Source organism: Macaca fascicularis, chromosome 13, assembly GCF_037993035.2.
Source record: "Macaca fascicularis isolate 582-1 chromosome 13, T2T-MFA8v1.1".
In the NCBI taxonomy this organism is placed as follows: Eukaryota; Metazoa; Chordata; class Mammalia; order Primates; family Cercopithecidae; genus Macaca; species Macaca fascicularis.
In genome coordinates, this window is record NC_088387.1 from 69,606,437 (window position 1) to 69,625,557 (window position 19,121).

Here is a 19,121-nt window from a genome sequence, read left to right on the forward strand (position 1 = left end):
TATCCAGATCTACTGTAAAGCCATGGGAATGTGTACAGTTTACTACTGACACATGGTTAAATGAATTAAGCCTTGGAACAGAGTAGATTATAGAAACAGACTCATACATGTATATTCTTTTGATTTAGTTTTAAAAAGTAAAGTTAAGGGAAAGCTTTTAATATGTGGTGCTGGGTTGAATAGAAATCCATAAAGAAAATAATAGCTGTCTGGACTACTTCAAATCATATGCAAAAACAAATTCTTACTGGGTTTTTCCATTCAAATGTAAAATATAAACCATAAAGCTTTTAAAAGATAGCATAAGAGAAGATCCTGTTAAATTTGAAGTAAGCAGAGTTTTGTTCAATAGGATGCATAAAAATGTTATCTATGGCCAAAAAAAAAAAAGAAAAAAAGACACAGAGGACAGTATTAACATGAAGGAATCTTGTTCATCATAGATTCCTTTAATATAATAAATAAGCAAGCTGCAGACTGAGAGAAGACGTTTTCATTATATGTATTTGTAATTTCTATACAAGGAATTAAAGTTAATTCTATAAGTCTTATAAATCAATTAAAACAGAAAGAAAGTCTAGTAGAAAAATAGACAAAAGTCTTCAAATAACACTTAGCACAGAATTTTCAGAATGAAGAGATTTGTCCCATTGCCAACTATATATTTACATGAAAGCATTAATGATGCTTTTTAAATTCTCTGATCATCTGACACCATATTCTATGACTTATAGACAATATGTTTCTCCTACAAATATAAAATGATTTGCTGAGATACGAGTCTTCTCAACACCCTGCTCACTATGCTTCTTTTATTTTTGGTCTTGGGGTTCCTTTTCTTCCCCTTGCCTGATATTCCTTACCTCTTTCTCTTCTTCTTCACATAAAGACATTTTTTAAATAGGACAGGTATTCACAGAACTATTACTATATTCCTTGTATAGTATTCATACTTAAATAATAAGTATTCCTATTCTCCCTCATACAATTGAGGAACCAAATTTCATTAAGGTTTGTCTCCTAGCCCCAGAGCTTGTAAAAAGTAATGAAGAAATGGAGTTCCTTCTGATTCTGTGAACGTTGCAATACTGATGCAATATTGATGTCACTGCCCTGATATACATCATACCATTGTTATGCACTGAATATAATATAAGAATTCACTGTTTAACACTTGACATATATAATCTTTAATTTACACAAGTATATATATGTGTGTGTGCATATATATATATATATGTCTTGCACTGTAATCTATTAAGTGTACAAAAGCATAAAAACATTAGGTCTAAAAAACACAATGTATATACCTTAATTAAAAAATAATATATTGCTAAAACGTGCTAATGATTATCAGAGCCTCAGGTGAGTCAAAATATTTTTGCTGCTGGAAGATCTTGGTTTGATGTTGATGACTGCTGACTGATCAAAGTGGTGGTTGCTGAAAAGTGGAGTGGCTGTGGCAATTGCTTAAAATAAGAAAACAATCAAGTTTGGTGCATCTATTGACTCTTTCTTTCATGAAGGATTTCTCTGTAGTATGGAATACTGTTTGAAGGCATTTTACTCACAGTACATAAAGTAGAACTTCTTTCAAAATTGAGATATGTCCTTTGAAATCCTGCTACTGCTTTATCAGTTGAGCAGCAACTGATATTCTAAACATTTGGTGTCCATTTCAACAATGTTCACAACATCCTTATCGAGAATAGATCTCCCCTCAAGAAATCTAATTTCTTCGCTTATCTATAAAAAAATCTCAGTTGTTTAATTAACTTTTATCATGAAATTGCAGCAGTTCAGTCCTATCTTCAGGCTCCATTTCCAATTCCAATTCTCTTGATGTTTCTACCACATCTGCAGTTATTGGCTCCACCGATGTCTTGAGCCCCTCAAAGTCATTCGAGAGGGTCAGAATCTTCTTCCAAATTGCTCGTAATTATGATAATTTAACCACCTTCCATAATGTCAGTTATGTTCTTAATGGCATCTGGAATGATGAATCTTTTCCAAAAAGTTATGCCCAGATTTATCAGAGGAATCTATGGCAGCTACAGTCTTATGAAATGTGTTTCTTAAATAATAAGAATTGAAAGTAAAAATTACTCCTTGATACATGGACTGCAGAATGGATTATTTGTCTGCAGGCATGAAAACAACATTAATGCTTTTGCTTTATCAGAGCTCTTGGGTGACTAAATGCATTGTCTGTGTGCAGTACTCTAAAATGCATCTTCTTTTCTGAGCAGTAGGTCTCAACAGTAAGCTTTAAATATTCATTAAACCACACTGTAAACAGAGATGCTGTTATCCATGCCTTGTTGTTTTATTTATAGAGCACAGCAGAATAGGTTTAGCACAATTCTTAAGTATCCTATTATTTTCAGAAGGGTAAATATGCATTGGCTTAACTTGAAGTCACCAGCTATTAATACATTGGCTCCTGATATGGTTTGGCTCTGTCCTCACCCAAATCTCACCTTGAATTGTAATAATCCTCACATGTCAAGGGCAGGGCCAGGTGGAGATAATTGAATCATGGGGGCAGTTTCCCGGACACTGTTCTCATGTTAGTGAATAAGTCTCAAGAGATCTGATGGTTTTCAAATGGGAGATCCCCTGCACAATCTCTCTTGCCGTCTGCCATGTAAGACATGACTTTGCTCCTCATTCACCTTCTGCCATAATTGTGAGGCCTCCCCAGCCATGTGGAACTGTGTATCAAATCTCTTTCCTTTATAAATTACCCAATCACAGATATATCTTTATTACCAGCATGAGAACAGACTAATACAGCCCCTAATAAGAGAGTCAGCTTGTCCTTAAAACTTTGAAGCCAGGCATTGACTTACTACCTCTAGCTCTAAAAGTCCTAGATGGCATTTTCTTCCAACAGAAGGCTGCATCATCTATGTTGAAAATCTGTTGTTTACTGTGGCCCCCTTTGTCAGTAATATTAGCTAGATCTTTTGGATAACTTTTTGCATCATTTACATCTGCAATTATTGCCTCACCTTGTACTTTTATATTATAGAGGTGGCTTCTTTTCTTAAATTTTATGACCTAACCTCTGCTAGCTTCCAACTTTCCTTTTGCAACTTCCTCACCTCTGTCAGCCTTCACTGAATTGAAGAGAGTTAGATCCTCGGTCTGGATTATGCTTTGGCTTAAGAAACTGTAATGTCTGGTTCGATTTTCTATCCAGACCACTAAAACTTTCTCCAGATCAGCAATAAGGCTGTTTTATGATCTTATCTTTTGTGTGTTCACTGGCATAGCACTTTTTTAAAGCTAGTTAATTGAAACAGTGACAGTGGAGAAACAACAAAGACATTTGTAACTAGTTGTGATCAATTAGTTATAGACACCACCACACTTGGGCCAGCCAAAGTTGCCCTTTAATTTCTTTCAAGTACTTTTCTTTTTCATTGACAGCATAGCTGATGGTTTGATGCAAGAGTCCTAGCTTTCAGCCATTCTCTGTTTGCAGCATGCCTTTTTCATTAAGCTGAATAATTTGTAGCTTTTGATTTAAAGTGAGGGACATGGTATTTTTTCTTTGACTTGAACACTCAGAGGCCATTTAAGGTTACTAATTGGCCTAATTTCAGTATTTTTATGTCTTAGGGAATAGAGAGGTCTGAGAAGATGAAGAGACTTGAATGAGTACCCCGTGGGTGAAGCAGTAAGAACATGCAATATTCATTGATTAAATTTGGCATCTTGTATGGATGTGGTTTGTGGAGCTCCAAAAACTATTACAATAGTAACATCAAATAGCGCTGATCACAGATTACCATAACAGGTATAATAATATCAAAAAGTTTGAAATATTGAGAGGATTATCAAAATATGATACAGAGACATAAAGTGAGAACATGCTTTTGGAAAAATGGTTCTGATAGACTTCATGTATGCAGAGTTGCCACAATTTGTAGAAAATGCAGTATCGGTCAAATGCAATTAAACAAGGCACAATAAAAGAAGGTATGCCTACCTATATTACATCTTATATGCACAATATATTAGCATATTAACATTAATATATGCTAATATCTTAAATACCAATATTTAATAATATATTAATGTACAATACATGTTATATTTTCGTTAATAATATATATATATTAGATAAAGAGAGAGAAAAGTGATCTCCTTTCTCAAACTGTATTTGCACTGTGGTTTGTACCATATTAAATAGCTCCTGATAGTTGTTAGAAGAATATCATTTAAAACAAAACTTCACTCCAGGAAACAAAACTTATACACAGTGGTATGTGAGAAAGAAAATAGTTTTGTTGTTAAATAAATATGTGATGCACACACCACAAGCAACTTGCTGGAGATTGCAAAACAGAAAGAAATCTCACCCTTTGATAACTAAGCAGATACAACCTATTACATACATGTTTTCAAGATAAATAATAACTAGTCCTCAAGTAAAGTAACTAGAAAGTACCATTTGTTATATATGCTTTATTCCAAATTTACCTGGAACTGGGGTGACCATTTGTATTAGTAAATTGGTTTTATCCAAAGGAAATATAAACTTATACTGTGATGACAGGAGTTCATTTTGCAATTTGGAGGAAGGTGCTCATTTAAATTAGGCTTCTACCATCTTACAAAAACTGGGAGGTCGGGATGCTTTAATTTTTGAAGATTTTATTTCAAAGAGATTGTTCCCAGGTTCTTGAGAAAGATATGACTTGCTCTAAAAGCTGGCAAGAATCTTATTTTGCTTTTCAAAATATTTAAATACATTTCAAAGAGGCACAGAAATAACTTACAATGACATGTTTTTTAATGTAAATTTTATCAGAAAAGAGATGAGAGGAGTGTCTTTCTCCTTTTGTACCAGAGGATTTTTCTCCTTTGATTTGTACTTATCTTCATATAGACTATATTCCAAAGTGTGTAATTTACAATATACGGTTGGCCCTCCATATCTGCGTGGTTCACATACACAAATTCAACCAATCACAGATCAAAAATATTTGGAAAAAAACACAAAATAATGTAATTATATAAAATTATACAAATAAAAACACCAGTACAGTATAACTGCTATTACATTGTATTATATTAGGTATTATAAGCAATTCAGAGATGATTTAAAGTATATGAGAGGATGTATGTAGGTTATATCCAAATACTGTGCCATTTTACTTTAGGACTTTAGCATGGATTGATTTTGGTATCTGTGGGTGGTCCTGAAAAGAGTCCCTTTAACCATTGTACTATATACTTCTCCACAAATTGTTTAATTCATATCATCTCTTCCAACTAGATTTTAACTTTTTTTTTTTTGGCAGTGTAGGTGTATTATTCAATTACTGTTTTGTTAAGAATTTTGGGAGACTAAATTAAGAAGGGCTAGTAGATTTCCATTCTTTGACTAGCAAAGTATGCAAACACCTAGCTAGAATAAAATAGTTTTCTAATAGTGATGATAGGGGTTTGGGGGTGGACTGGAAAGTATTTTAAGATCAAGAAAACATTTGGGTATAGGGGAGAAGAGGCAGAAACTAAAGAAGGATGCATTGCAGGTTGAAGACATGCAAAGATTGAATAAACATAGCTAGGTATTATGGTGAAAAAGTGTTAGCCAAATAATTTTTAAAAATATCTTGTTAAAGAATAGAAAATGCGTGGAATGTAGAGAAAGACACAAAAGAAACCCTATAAGCAATTATGATCCTCTTTGTCATTTTAAAATAAAATAACACATTGGTCCCAAATTTCATGGAAACTCATTTTAAATCTCCAGGTATTCAGGTGAGCTTTGAAGATTCAAAATAATAGCATTCAAGACTACATTCTACAAATACCAAGATGGATAAGGTGATACTATATCATTCAATAAGCATATATATTTAATACTTCCATTTAGAGTAATTTTATAAAGTTACTAAAAAAAGAGCACTAATAGTATTTGAAAAATCAACTGCTTGGTTACCACATGTTTCCTGATTTTATTTTTATTTCTCTTCAGATATATTTTTCCTTAGGTAGAAGAAAATTGAAATATAGATTAGGTGCGAGAAGATATACTTTGGAAACTTTTGGATCGTGTTATACACGTGTTTAAATAAGTCAGTATTTTATTTTTTGATGACATTATGCAGAAAACAGACCATGTTAGTAAATAAAAATATACGAGTCTTTTCTGTTGTTGTTGTCAGTTTAAAATTTGAATTTTTCTATGTTTTTGCAGTCCTTGATGAAATATAATGCTAATGGATATATGAAGTTCTAGAAATGTCACTAAGAATAATTTTTTTTTTTCTTTTTTTTTTTTGAGACGGAGTCTCGCTCTGTCGCCCAGGTTGGAGTGCAGTGGTGCGATCTCGGCTCACTGCAAGCTCCGCCTCCCGGGTTCACGCCATTCTCCTGCCTCAGCCTCCTGAGTAGCTGGGACTACAGGCGCCCGCCACCGCGCCCGGCTAATTTTTTGTATTTTTAGTAGAGACGGGGTTTCACCGTGGTCTCGATCTCCTGACGTTGTGATCCGCCTGCCTCGGCCTCCCAAAGTGCTGGGATTACAGGCGTGAGCCACTGCGCCTGGCCAAGAATAATTTTTTTAAACATAAATTTGTAGGGGAGCCAAGGTGGAAACTTCCCTTTTGCCCTCTGAAGCTTCATTGAAAAAATCACTGAAATAAGGCTGATTAATAGGAGAAAAGGCAAACAAATTTATTTAACATGTATCTGCAGAACGAACACCCAAACACCCAGTGAAGGTTCAAGAGTTTATATGCCATCCTGATGAAACAGTTTATGCAAAATTAGAGAAAAGGACTTCTGTTGAGGGGATTACTAGAAAGAGTACGAAGATCCAGGAACAAAGATTAGCTTGTAAATGTCATGCGCATCCATGTGAAGAGACCACCAAACAGGATTTATGTGAGCAACATGGCTGTTTATTTCACCTGGGTGCAGGCGGGCTGAGTCCGAAAAGAGAGTCAGTGAAGGGAGATAAGGGTGGGGCCGTTTTATAGGATTTGGGTAGGTAAAGGAAAATTACAGTCAAAGGGGGGTTGTTCTCTGGTGGGCAGGAGTGGGGGGTCACATGGTGCTCAGTGGGGGAGTTTTTGAGCCAGGATGAGCCAGGAAAAGGAATTTCACAAGATAATATCATCGCTTAAGACAAGGACTAGCCATTTTCACTTCTTTTGTGGTGGAATGTCATCAGTGAAGGCCAGGCAGGGCATTTGCACTTCTTTTGTGATTCTTCAGTTACTTGAGGCCATCTGGGCATGTATATACGTGCAAGTCACAGGGGATGTGATGGCTTGGCTTGGGCTCAGAGGCCTGACAGTAAATATGTGAAAGGGGCTGTTCAGATGTAATTGCATTCTTCGTCTCGTTTTCTGCCATAGATAGTGAGATAACAGGGACTGGGAGAAAAAAACAATTTTTCTCCTTGGGGGATCTGTATCATAGGCAGATAAAAGAACTTCAGCTTTTTTGAGAGAAAGAGTAGGGCAGGGAGAAGGTCAGAGAAACCTTGAGGCTTTTCTTTAGTTCATCATGTCAAAACACTATATTTTAGTGTATTGGTTTGTGAGCCTCAATAACATCTGTAGGAGCCGAAGAAAACTAGGCAACCAAGACAGATCAAGAGTGTGAACACATATTAAATGCTGCAGCTCAATGTCTACATTTAGTTATTTATCTTCAGTTTAGATGATGGCTAAAAGAAGTTTTTCAGCCTCAACAGCATCCCAATGGAAACTGATCCTTTTTATTGAACCTGCCTTTGCAAAGACAATGACGGTGAGCTAAATCTACCATGACCAACTCCATTTGCTTCTAGCCTCACAGGCTGACTGTCCTCACTCATTCCTGGTCATAGGCTAAGCTAACCACAGGAGGAATTCAGTTGATAGTTTAACTTTGAAAAGAGGATGATAAGAGTCCCTAGCTAAAATAAATCTCCTCCTTTCTCAGGAACCTAAACCCCATTTGTAAGACTAATAAAAGGCTATAATCCTAATGGGAGAGGCCTGAGTTCTTCTAAGACGTAGGTGTAGTTAACTGATAACCAGCCATTGTCCCCTAAGCTTGCCTTTCTATATTCCCTTGATGCTCAGGAATCAAGTGGCCAAAGCTCACAAGATTTGTGACTTCCTTCCTTACTCATATAGATAATATCACTATTGTAAAATCTAAGATTTGTCTTTTGAAATGATTTTCAGACTTTTGCATTCTGGCAATCAGCTGACTCCACCTGGACCTTCAATTCATGATTCTAGTGGTCCTGTGTCCTCCACCCAGAGAACAGACTCAGGGCAGGAGGACCATTTTTGACACCTCCATTTTGAAATTATAATTTCATCCCATACCAATAAGCAGCACCCATTCCCCAGGCCCCTGCCCAATGAATTATTCATAAAAATCCTAGCCTCTGAGTTCTCAGGAAGACTGATTTAAGTAACAACTTGAGTCCCACCTCTTGGCTAACTCTCCGTTAATTAAATTCTCTCTCTGCTGTAATACCATGCTCTCAGTGAGTTGTTCTTTTCTGTGCGATGGGCAAGAAGAATGCAGAAGCCATGAGGCTGTTATGCCCAGACCGTTTATTCCCCGAAGAAGACCACCAGAGTCCAGAGTCAAAGCTAAGCAGCAAGGATCTTTATTACAGGTTCGAACCTGGAACTCTCCCTCGCTCGTGAAACGAGACGGGCAGGAGAGCTCCCCCACTCAGCTCCGAACAATGTTATATAGTCTAAGAAAAGTGGGCATAGAGTTATTATACAAATCAGATATATGATTGGCTAGTGTTTGAACAAGGCGATTTGGCTAACTATGATTGGTTCCTGCCATTTCTGATATTTTGGTTCAAACTTTGAGGCGGGAGAGCAGGTTTATGGCAGCAAGAGTTTATCTTACTTAAACACGTCTTGTGACCTTGCCTCAGAACTTACAAAATCTCTGGTATGTGCAAAACAAAATCTCTGGTACGTGCAGAAAACCAGGTACTCACAGAACTTACGAAATCTCTGGTATGTGCAAAGATTAGAGAGCAGAACAAGGGTGTAGCGGGTGGGGGGCGGGTACACATCTATCTTTGTGTCCTTTCATTTCTCCCTTCTCATAAGTAACTGGATGTCCAATCTTGGATTTCCAGAGTCTTATAATATAGCCTCACTTTCTGGGTGCAGGAGAGGCTGGTGATGGCTACGGAGGACCATTAGTTGGATGGTATCAAACCTTTCTCTGACAAATTGTAAAATTTTATTTACCACACAGGGGCCTATAGTGAATAGAAGTAGTAAAGACATTAGGGGGCCTAAAAGGGGTGCCAGAAGGGAAAACATTGAAGAGCTCCACCAATTGTTAGCGGCTGTAGTGAATTGTTGCTTTTTCATTTCTAAGCTTAGTTCGTGTAGGCGTTGGACTCTTTCCTCAGCTAACCCTGACTCATTTATATAGAAACAGCATTCTTCTTTGAGGAACATACAGGTACCTCCTTTCTCAGCCGTGAGTAAGTCTAAGGCTCTGCGGTTTTGAAGGGTGACCTGTGCTAGGGAGGTGAGCTGCCGCTGAAGGGAGGCTAGGGAATAGGCGGAGTCTTCCATAGCAACAGAGAATTGTTGTAACAGCTTGTCGTTTTCTATCATGGAGTGTTGTAGGGCCCCTCCTGCTAACCTCGCTGCGACGACAGAGGTGGTTAAGGATATTCCGGCAATTAGTGGTAGAAAAACTGCTCGTCTATGTTGCGCAGTTTAAGTTGGGGCGGTCCCTGCCCAGCCTATGAACTCTGCCGGGGTTAGCAGTGTCAGTCGGGGAACTAGGGTAACAGGGATACACAACTGTCCGTCAGAGATGCTTTTGGACAGAGTTTTTAACAGAGTCATATTACACCAGAAGAACACACCAGGGGGAGCATATATGGGACTATTAGGGTATGTAGCCGATTGGTTACAGAGGCTGTTGCTAAATGCCGAATAACAATAGGGGTATTTCTCTTGGTATGGGTCACGGTACAGGGCTACATCGGGTATCGTGACTATCGATGAGTTAAAACCTGTATAGTTTGTGGGAGGGGAGGATAGAGGAACAGCCGTTAATGGTGGTCTTCCTAGGGTTGCACACATAAAGCAAGAGGACAGGTCGCCTAAACCAGTGAGGTTGGCAAATGCCAGTCCTTCCCGTAATAGAGTTAGCCAGGAGAAGGGCTGCAAGTCTTGTGATAGCTTGGTTTCTTGCCTGTGGATTTGTGTGTGGATTAAGGGTTGAATCTGGACTAGACTTCTCCACAGATATAAATGGCTACTGGGCCAGGTACTAGTTGATGAGTAATATACTCCCCCATGTTGTGGGGTTGTCCACCGAGAGTCCTATGGGTCTCTAATTATCCAAGTGTAAGTGACGGGAGACTCAGTTTTGTAAAAATACCACCTTTGTCGTTCTCTTCAGTATCGGACAGAGTGCGTCTTACAGTAGCTATATGGGCAACCTGCACTCTGGTGCCACCAATAATTTTTACAATTATATTCAGTTTGATCATATTCAAAACAGATCATGGATATTGCTGGTTGGGCAATCTGGAACCTAGTGAAATTGAGGTAAACTATAGTATTACACCCTGAAGGGGGGCAGTCTGCGCTAGCTAGCAGTTTACCCGCTTGGGGGGTTTCCCCGGGGTGAGTTTTGTTCTCATAGAGCCAGAACCTCCAGACATAGGGATTAGACGGCGCAGCAGTGAGGAGAGTCAGATGCATAAGGCATAAAAGCATAGGTAAGCTAGACATGGTTACGGCTATGGGGATGACGGCGCAGGGTTAGCTTTAAGGGATTGTTCTTAGCTTTGTCTACAGTCCATGTAACCGGTGCTCCAGACGGCTCGAGAAGGTCGGATGTTGGGTCCACTGGTTTGACGTGTGTGTAGTGGATCCACGAAGCGATGCCTTCTACTTTGAGAGCGGTGGGAGTAGTCAGGAGTACTTGCAGTGGTCCTTTCCACCTGGGTTGAAGAGTTTCTTGCTGGTGGCGCTTGACTAGGACCCAGTCTCCCGGCTGGAACGGATGAGGCATCGGCGGAGGTCCTGCCTCATACAGTTCTCGTAGTCTGGGCCAAATTTCCTGGTGAATTTTCTGTAAGGCTTGTAAGGAGAACAGGAGCTCAGAGACATTTTCAGTTTCAGGTTTGAGTAAGTCATCTTTTAGACTGGGGACCAGGGGTGGGGGTCTGCCATACATGATTTCATATGGTGTGAGGCCTAGTCTGTAAGGGGTATTTCAGGCCTGGAACAGAGCGTAGGGGAGAAGTACTACCTAATTAGCGCCAGTCTCCATGGTCAATTTAGTTAAGGTCTCCTTCAGAGTCCGATTCATCCTTTCTACCTGTCCTGAGCTTTGGGGCCTATAAGCACAATGTAATTTCTAATTTGCCCCCAGAATGGAAGCCAAATCCTGACTTACCTTAGCAACGAAGGCTGGTCCATTGTCTGACCTTATTTGGACGGGAAAGCCTTACCTGGGGAGGATTTCTTCCAAAATTTTCTTTGCTACAACCTGAGCAGTTTCTCTCTTAGTTGGGAACGCTTCTGTCCATCCTGAAAAAGTATCTACAAAGACAAGTAAGTACTGATACCTATATTTTCCAGGCTTTATCTCAGTAAAGTCTATTTCCCAATAGATACCAGGCCTAGTTCCTCTACACCTAATTCCTGCGGTGGTCTGGGTTTGGGGGCAAGCGTTGTTTAGTTGGCAGGCTTTGCATTTTGTTGTGACATCACTGGCCAGTTCAGCTATGCGCCTGATTCTAAACTTGGCGTGCCTGATTAAGTCCATCATTCGCCGGGCACCCAGGTGGGTTGTCTGGTGGATGTGTTTCAACACCTGCCATCCTAATTTTTCTGGTAGGATGGTTTGGTCATTTATATCAGTCCACCACCCATTTTTAACCTGTTTTAGGGGAAGTGTGTTCATCCATTCGCGATCCTGTTCGGTATAGTTGGGAAAACATGGCAAATTTCGCGGGCCAGGATCGGGGAGCTGGAGCGCGAGGAGCTGACTGGGAGCTTTTGCTATGCTCCTTGTGGTTTGGTCGGCTAAGAAGTTGCCTCGAGCAGTTGGCGTAGTTGGTTTCTGATGCCCAGGGCAATGTACAATAGCCAATTTCTTTGGTTTCCACAAAGCAGTTAATAGAGCTAGGATCTCTTGCTTGTTTTTATTTCTTTGCCTTCAGCTGTTAATAGTCCCCTTTCTCTGTAGATGGCCCCATGTATGTGCGCAGTAGCGAAAGCATAGCGGCTATCCATGTATACTGTTAAGTTTTTCTCTGCCCCTAGGGTGAGGGCCTGTGTAAGGGCTATCAGTTCAGCTCTTTGGGCTGATGTCCCTGGAGGCAAGGGTTCCGCCCAGATTACCTCAGTCTCTGACGTTACAGCCGCTCCTGCATACCGCTGGCCTTGGTGGACATAGCTGCTGCCATCAGTGAACCAGGTGAGTTCTGTGTCGGGGAGTGGACGATCTTGCAGGTCCTCCCGCACCCCATGCACCTGAGCCAGTATCTCAGTGCACTCATGGGACGGGGCGTCCAAGTCTGGATTTGGCAGCAGTGAAGCAGGGTTTAAAGAGGTTGGGAGCAGAAAAGTTATTCTGAGGGGGTTTAACAGCAGTCCTTGATAGTGGGTGAGCCGGGCGTTACTCATCCATCGGTCCGGCGGCTGCCGGAGGACGCCTTCAATGGCATGCGGGGTTATAACGCGCAACTCTTGCCCCATGATAAGTTTATCAGCGTCTCGGACCATTAGGGCAGTCGCCGCGATTATCCGGAGGCAGGGTGGCCAGCCAGCAGCCACTGAATCTAATTTTTTTGACAAATAGGCAACTGGCCTCTGCCAGGGGCCTAGGTACTGTGTTAACACGGCTTTTGCAACACCCTTACTTTCATCCACGTATAAGTGGAAGGGCTTGGAGACATCAGGGAGCCCCAGCGCAGGGGCTGATAACAAGGCAGTTTTGATTTGCTGAAAGGCCAGCTCAGCCTCTTCCGTCTAATTGAAGGGCTGCCGTTCCTTTGTTGCCTGGTATAGGGGCTTGGCTAACTCAGCAAATCCGGGTATCCATAACCTACAGAACCCTGTCGACCCCAGGAATTCTCTCACTTGCCGTGTTGACTGGGGTCTAGGGATGCGTAGGACTGTTTCCTTTCGGGCTTTGGTTAGCCAGCGTTGCCCCCCTTTTAATAGGTACCCCAGATAAGTTACCTCCGACTTGCAGATCTGAGCCTTTGTTGCTGAGGCTCGGTAGCCTAGCTCCCCCAGAGTCTTCAGGAGGTCCTCAGTCCCTTGAACACAAGTTTCCGGGGACCTGGCCGCTATTAAGGGATCATCAACATATTGCAAAAGAGTTATTTCAGGGTGTTGCCGCCGGTACTCACCTAGATCTTCATGAAGGGCTTCATCGAACAGGGTTGGCGAGTTCTTGAACCCTTGTGGCAGTCTGGTCCATGTTAGCTGACCGTTGATGCCCCTCTCAGGATCCGTCCATTGAAATGCAAAGAGTTCTTGACTTTTGGGAGCCAGAGGAAGGCTGAAGAAAGTGTCTTTTAGATCAAGAACGGTATACCACTGTTTTTTGGGATGTAAGGCACTCAGAAGGGTGTATGGATTGGGCACAGTGGGATGTATGTCCATGACCCTTTTATTAACTTCTCTTAAATCCTGTACTGGCCTGTAGTCCGTACTGTTGGGTTTACGAACAGGTAACAGTGGAGTATTCCAGGATGAGTGGCAAGCCCGTAGGACTCCCTGGTCTAGGAGTCGGCGGATATGGGGCGTAATTCCTTCTCTTGCCTCCAGGGGCATAGGATATTGCCGAACCCGAACCGGGTCCATCCCTGGCTTAACTTCCACAAATATGGCAAGTCAATGTTTAGCTAGCCCTAAGCCCCCAGTTTCTGCCCACGCTTCAGGGAAACGCTGGAGCCAAGAGTCAATTTCCTGATCGGGGGGCTTTTGCTCTTGATGGAGTCGGTACTCATCTTCTAAGGTGACAGTCAGGATAGATATTGGCCTGTTTTGGGAATCAGTTATCTTGGGCCCTTCTGGCTCAAAGTGGATTTGGGCCCCCATCTTTGTCAGCAAGTCCTTCCCTAGTAGAGGGCAGGGGCTCTCTGGGATGACTAGGAAGGAATGGGAGACTTTTCCCGTTCCTAAGTCTACAGTCCTCTGGGTTGTCCAGGGGTATTTTTTGATGCCTGTGGCCCCGTGCACCCAGGATGTTTTCTTAGACATTTTTCCAATTGGTTTGGTTAGGACTGAGCGTTCCGCCCCAGTATCGACCAAGAAGCGAACTGGGGACCCCTCCACTTGCAAAGTTACCCTGGGTTTGGGGAGGGGGTCCGAACCCCGTCCTCCTTAGTCAGAGTCCTGGGTAACGAGTACGGAGGTAGGGTTAGCTGGTCTCCGTTTCTTTGGGCAGTCTTTAATCCAGTGGCCACGTTCCTTGCAATAAGCACACTGATCTTTTTCTAATCCTTGCCTAGGGCCTTGCTTTTTCTGCTTTCTGTTTTGGCCATTTCCTGCCTGGGGGAAAGCTGCTACTAAGACTTTGGTCATTTCTTTGGTTGCCTTGAACTGTTTTTCTTCTGGAGTATCCTTATTATTATAAACTCGCTGGGCCATCTGAAGGAGGTCCTGAATCTGCTTTCCCACTAAACCTTCTAATTTCTGGAGTTTTCTTTTAATATCTGGTGTTGCCTGGTTTACAAAGGACATTACTACCGCTGCCTGATTTTCTGGTGCTTCCGGGTCCGTAGGGGTAAACTGTCTGAAGGCTTCCATTAATCTCTCTAAATACACAGCGGGGCTTTCTGTCTTACCTCGTAACACAGAATATACTTTAGCCAAATTGGTGGGCTTGCGAGCTGCAGCCCGGAGACCCGCCATTAGAGTCTGGCGATAAATGAGCAGTCGTCCCCTACCTTCTGCCGTGTTGTAGTCCCATCTGGGCCGGGTCAAAGGGAAAGCCGCATTAATGAGGTCAGGATTTGCAGTTGGCTGGCCGTCATCTCCTGGAACCAGTTTTCTGGCCTCAACTTGGATTCTTTCCCGCTCCTCCGTTGTGAACAGGATTCGGAGGAGCTGTTGACAGTCATCCCAGGTTGGCTGGTGAGTAAACATGACACTGTCTAACAACGAGGTTAGATCTTTGGGATTATCTGAGAACCGAGCATTTTGGGACTTCCAATTGTATAAATCACTGGTGGAAAAAGGCCAATACATGAGACGGGAGAGCCCGGTATCATCGAGCGATCCTATTTCTCTGAGAGGCAGGGCTACAGTGGAGTCAGGGAGTCGGGAAGCTTGGTCCCGCTGTACGCGGCCTCGTGTTCGGCCGGCCGGCCACCCCAGGTTACTTTCGCTCTCGGCTGCTTCCGCTTCTCTGTTTCCCTCTACGGAAGCACCACCCTGGGGGACTGGGTCCTGCGGGATAAGGTGCGGATATGGTGGGGGAAATGTGGGTTCTAACGTTAGGGGGTCCTGGCTGTCCGGCAGCACAGGGGCCGAGGGAGCAGAGGGAGTCTTTTGTCTTGTAGGTCGCGTTACTAGGACTTTGCAGGGCTCAGGGATGAATGGAGTTATCCAGGGTGGTGGGTTTTCCACAAGATCCTGCCACACTAGAATATAAGGAATTTGATCAGGATGTCCTGACTGCCCTGGCAGGAAAATGTTAGTTTTTACCTTAGTAATAATAGAGAGACAGAAAGTTCCTTCGGAGGGCCACCCTACGCCGAAAGAGGGCCACTCCGAACGGCAGAAAGTAACTAGCTTTCCCTTCTTTAGTTCTACGCTTAAGTTACGCCCCCGAGCCTTCACATCCTTAAAATTGGTAACAAGGAGTGAGAGCGGCGTGCTCTGGTTGTTGCCCATCTTTGGACTGCTCCTACAAAGAGAAGGGGGGACAAAAATGAGTGTGAAGCAGAGGGGAGTATCCGACAGGTCCGGTCCTGGAAGGGGAAGAAAAGGTTTTATGTTTCGTTTTGGGCTTACACTTAACACTTAACAATAACGGACAGACAGTAATAACGATGAGCATTCGCGAGCGCGTGTCGGACTTCCGACCTGAGTCAGACGGGGCAACCAAGGATGGAGGCCCCCAGATGGGCACTGGGGAACGTCTCCCACCAGTCCCGAGTGGCTGTCTTCTAGCGCGTCCGCCAAGACCGTGCCACTTACAGAACAGACCAATACAGATTACAGATTATGGATTTCGCGAAATTTCAGGGAGACAGACAGAGACAAAGACAGAGACAGTGACAAAGCCGGCTTACCTACAGATTAAGATCCGTTGACTTGGGGGTCTGGTGGGCTTGGGGGAAATCCCGGACGAGCCCCCATTTGTTATGCCCAGACCATTTATTCCCCGAAGAAGACCACCAGAGTCCAGAGTCAAAGCTAAGCAGCAAGGATCTTTATTACAGGTTCGAACCTGGAACTCTCCCTCGCTCGTGAAACGAGACGGGCAGGAGAGCTCCCCCACTCAGCTCCGAACAATGTTATATAGTCTAAGAAAAGTGGGCATAGAGTTATTATACAAATCAGATATATGATTGGCTAGTGTTTGAACAAGGCGATTTGGCTAACTATGATTGGTTCCTGCCATTTCTGATATTTTGGTTCAAACTTTGAGGCGGGAGAGCAGGTTTATGGCAGCAAGAGTTTATCTTACTTAAACACGTCTTGTGACCTTGCCTCAGAACTTACAAAATCTCTGGTATGTGCAAAACAAAATCTCTGGTACGTGCAGAAAACCAGGTACTCACAGAACTTACGAAATCTCTGGTATGTGCAAAGATTAGAGAGCAGAACAAGGGTGTAGCGGGTGGGGGGCGGGTACACATCTATCTTTGTGTCCTTTCAAGGCAATACATGATTGGCCCCCGAAGGGATACTATATATTGTTTTATTAAAATAGTAGTTTAACTAGGTTGTTAGAAACAATCAGACATGAGATGGTGTTCTCGGAGCAAACTGAGGGTCGGGAAGTGAAATAAATTAGTCATTTACATGCTCATCAAATGAAATAGACATTATTGTTAAAAAGAAAAACTGCTTATAGTGTTGAATCCTTTTAAAATTAGTTCAAAACAGATCCCCTAAATTACTGATACATTTGATCTAAATGCAAAATCTTTTTAATAAATAGCTACATGAGAAAGGCATAAGTTAGGAAATGCAGCAATACAAAAAATTAAAATGACAAATATCTCAAAGGAATAAAAGACTGTAAAAAGAACAGAGGATTAAATAGTATAGCATTATCTTAGTGTACTGTTTTCAAACAAACAAAATGTTTAACTTAAATATATATATATATCTCAAATCCATGTTCTCCAGGGTAGGATGATAAAGCAGATTCAGAAATGTTTGTAAAGATAAGATTGGTCTTAAAAAGACTATAGGAGTGCTCAAGGGGGATTTCTGTCACTCTGACACAGACCAGCATACAAATGGCTAAACTAGCTAAGACTGAGAGGCTTTTGCATCCAAAGAATGAGTTGTTTCTATGCAGGAATCTGTAAATGAGCAAAGGAGAAGGCTTTAGGAAATGAAACGATGAAATTCCAAACAGCTTAACTGTCAGTGAAGAAAACAGACATATGTTGCCCTTTTCATACCCTGAGTTACGATTCCATGGAGCCCCTAAATGTTCTCTTCTGCAAATATATTTGAAAAGCAATTTATAAGCACTAGCCCTCTTGGTTCAAACATTTCATATGAAATCTTCAGAATTTGAAACTCTCTTTATATTTTTGGCCTACTCGTCTTTTATCACTGTCATTTGGGAAAGACTAGTTTTTTTTTTTTGTTTTTTGTAAATCATTAAGTCAAGAATTCTCACATCTTGTGTCAAATGCTGTACTGAGTAAAGTAAAATAAAAAGATTCTAAGAATATCTTGTTTCTACTTTAAGATGAGATTGTCCCCTATTCTTATATAAACATGAGTTAAATAAACAGGTCATTATGAAATCTGGATCAGTTCTCAAATTCTGAATTCTCAATTGTATGCTTTACATCAAATATGTCCTACAATAAGAAAAAAAGAAACTCAAATAAGAAATTGGTTGTGTTTCTTTCTTAATCACAAGTAACAATTTATTTGGGGATCATGTGCCTTGTTCGATATCTGTTTTCCAAGCTTTTTTTAGGATAAGTGTGGCTTTTTGAAACAGTTTGGCGAATGAGAAACAGACTGATATTACTAGGAAGGAAGTCTGAGCAATTGTTATTTGTGTCTTTCCTCACATTTCAGTAAATTTAATTTCTAACTGATGAGATACTATAGAGCACAGGGTGGCAAAATAAGGTCCATGGGCTACTTCTGGCCAGGCATCTGTTTCATAAATAAAGTATGGCAGGCCAGATCTCACTGACACAGGCCTCCGTAACAACTGTTTCAGTACTGACTGAGTGGATAAATTAAATATTAAAAGCTTAAAATGTAGCACCCTTATGCAAAGACTGGAATGTAACAAAAGCCCATCAAGAGTTCTGCCAAGGGAAGTAATCCAGCTCACTCATACACTCACTTTGCATTTTGGTTTAGATCAGGTTTTGAGTTGGTTTTGAGTCTGTTTTGCCTAAGTGCACTCCCACTTATGTTGTCCAGAATTTGTCTCCACTTGTTTGTGTATCTGTCTTATTCCTTTTGATACCATGTAAACTTGAAATGGGAGGTATTGGGTCCATTTCTGATGAGAGGCCTCTGGGAAGAGAAATATTATTATTATTTTTTTTAGGAGCTCAGTGGCTAACAGTCACCTTAATTTAAAGCTAACATCCAAGATGTTTATATGTATGTGTGCGTGTGTGCATGTTTGCATGGAAAAGGCCTTCAGGTTTTTGTTTATATCTCTTCTAGTACCTTGTCTTTTTGAGCAAAAGATTTTTTCTTCTCAGTTGACTGAATTTCGTTTTCTTCATTAATAGCTATTGCAACAGAAGCTACTCTAGGTTTTTAAAGAAAAGGTGTAACTTAGACACTTTGAAATGTCTTTGTTTGGAAAAAAAAAATTTTTTTAAGTGCACTGTAAAAGCATCACATGGTCTAGCCTCAGAATAATTCTCCCTTTTTGAAAACCCAGGATTCAATGTGGAC

The 19,121-nt window shown here is 41.4% G+C and overlaps 1 protein-coding gene across 3 annotated transcripts; it reads right to left on the minus strand.

The window, feature by feature from the left end:
• Nucleotides 1-8,615: 8,615 nt before the first annotated feature.
• Nucleotides 8,616-16,880, minus strand: LOC141408276 (uncharacterized). Of its 3 annotated transcripts, XM_074010902.1 has the most exons (3): nucleotides 14,942-16,874; nucleotides 13,224-13,333; nucleotides 12,358-12,556 (listed from the first exon to the last, which is right to left on the minus strand). In XM_074010902.1, the coding sequence occupies exons 1-3, from the start codon at nucleotides 15,888-15,890 to the stop codon at nucleotides 12,395-12,397; spliced, it is 1,221 nt and encodes a 406-aa protein (XP_073867003.1). In that variant the 5' UTR covers nucleotides 15,891-16,874; the 3' UTR covers nucleotides 12,358-12,394. The 3 variants fall into 3 exon arrangements, with proteins under 3 accessions (XP_073867004.1, XP_073867003.1, XP_073867002.1); XM_074010903.1 differs by lacking the exons at nucleotides 12,358-12,556; nucleotides 13,224-13,333 and adding an exon at nucleotides 8,616-11,576 and having other exon boundaries at nucleotides 14,942-16,880; XM_074010901.1 differs by having other exon boundaries at nucleotides 12,421-13,333.
• Nucleotides 16,881-19,121: the final 2,241 nt, after the last annotated feature.

What these genes read in the sequence shown, in the direction of transcription:
- LOC141408276 (XM_074010901.1), bottom strand. Translation starts at nt 15,890, where the DNA reads ATGGGCAACAACCAGAGCACGCCGCTCTCACTCCTTGTTACCAATTTT. An exon ending in GGACTACAACACGGCAGAAG is followed by an intron (nt 13,334 to 14,941) that starts GTAGGGGACGAC and finishes ATCCCTTAATAG; the next exon opens with CGGCCAGGTCCCCGGAAACT.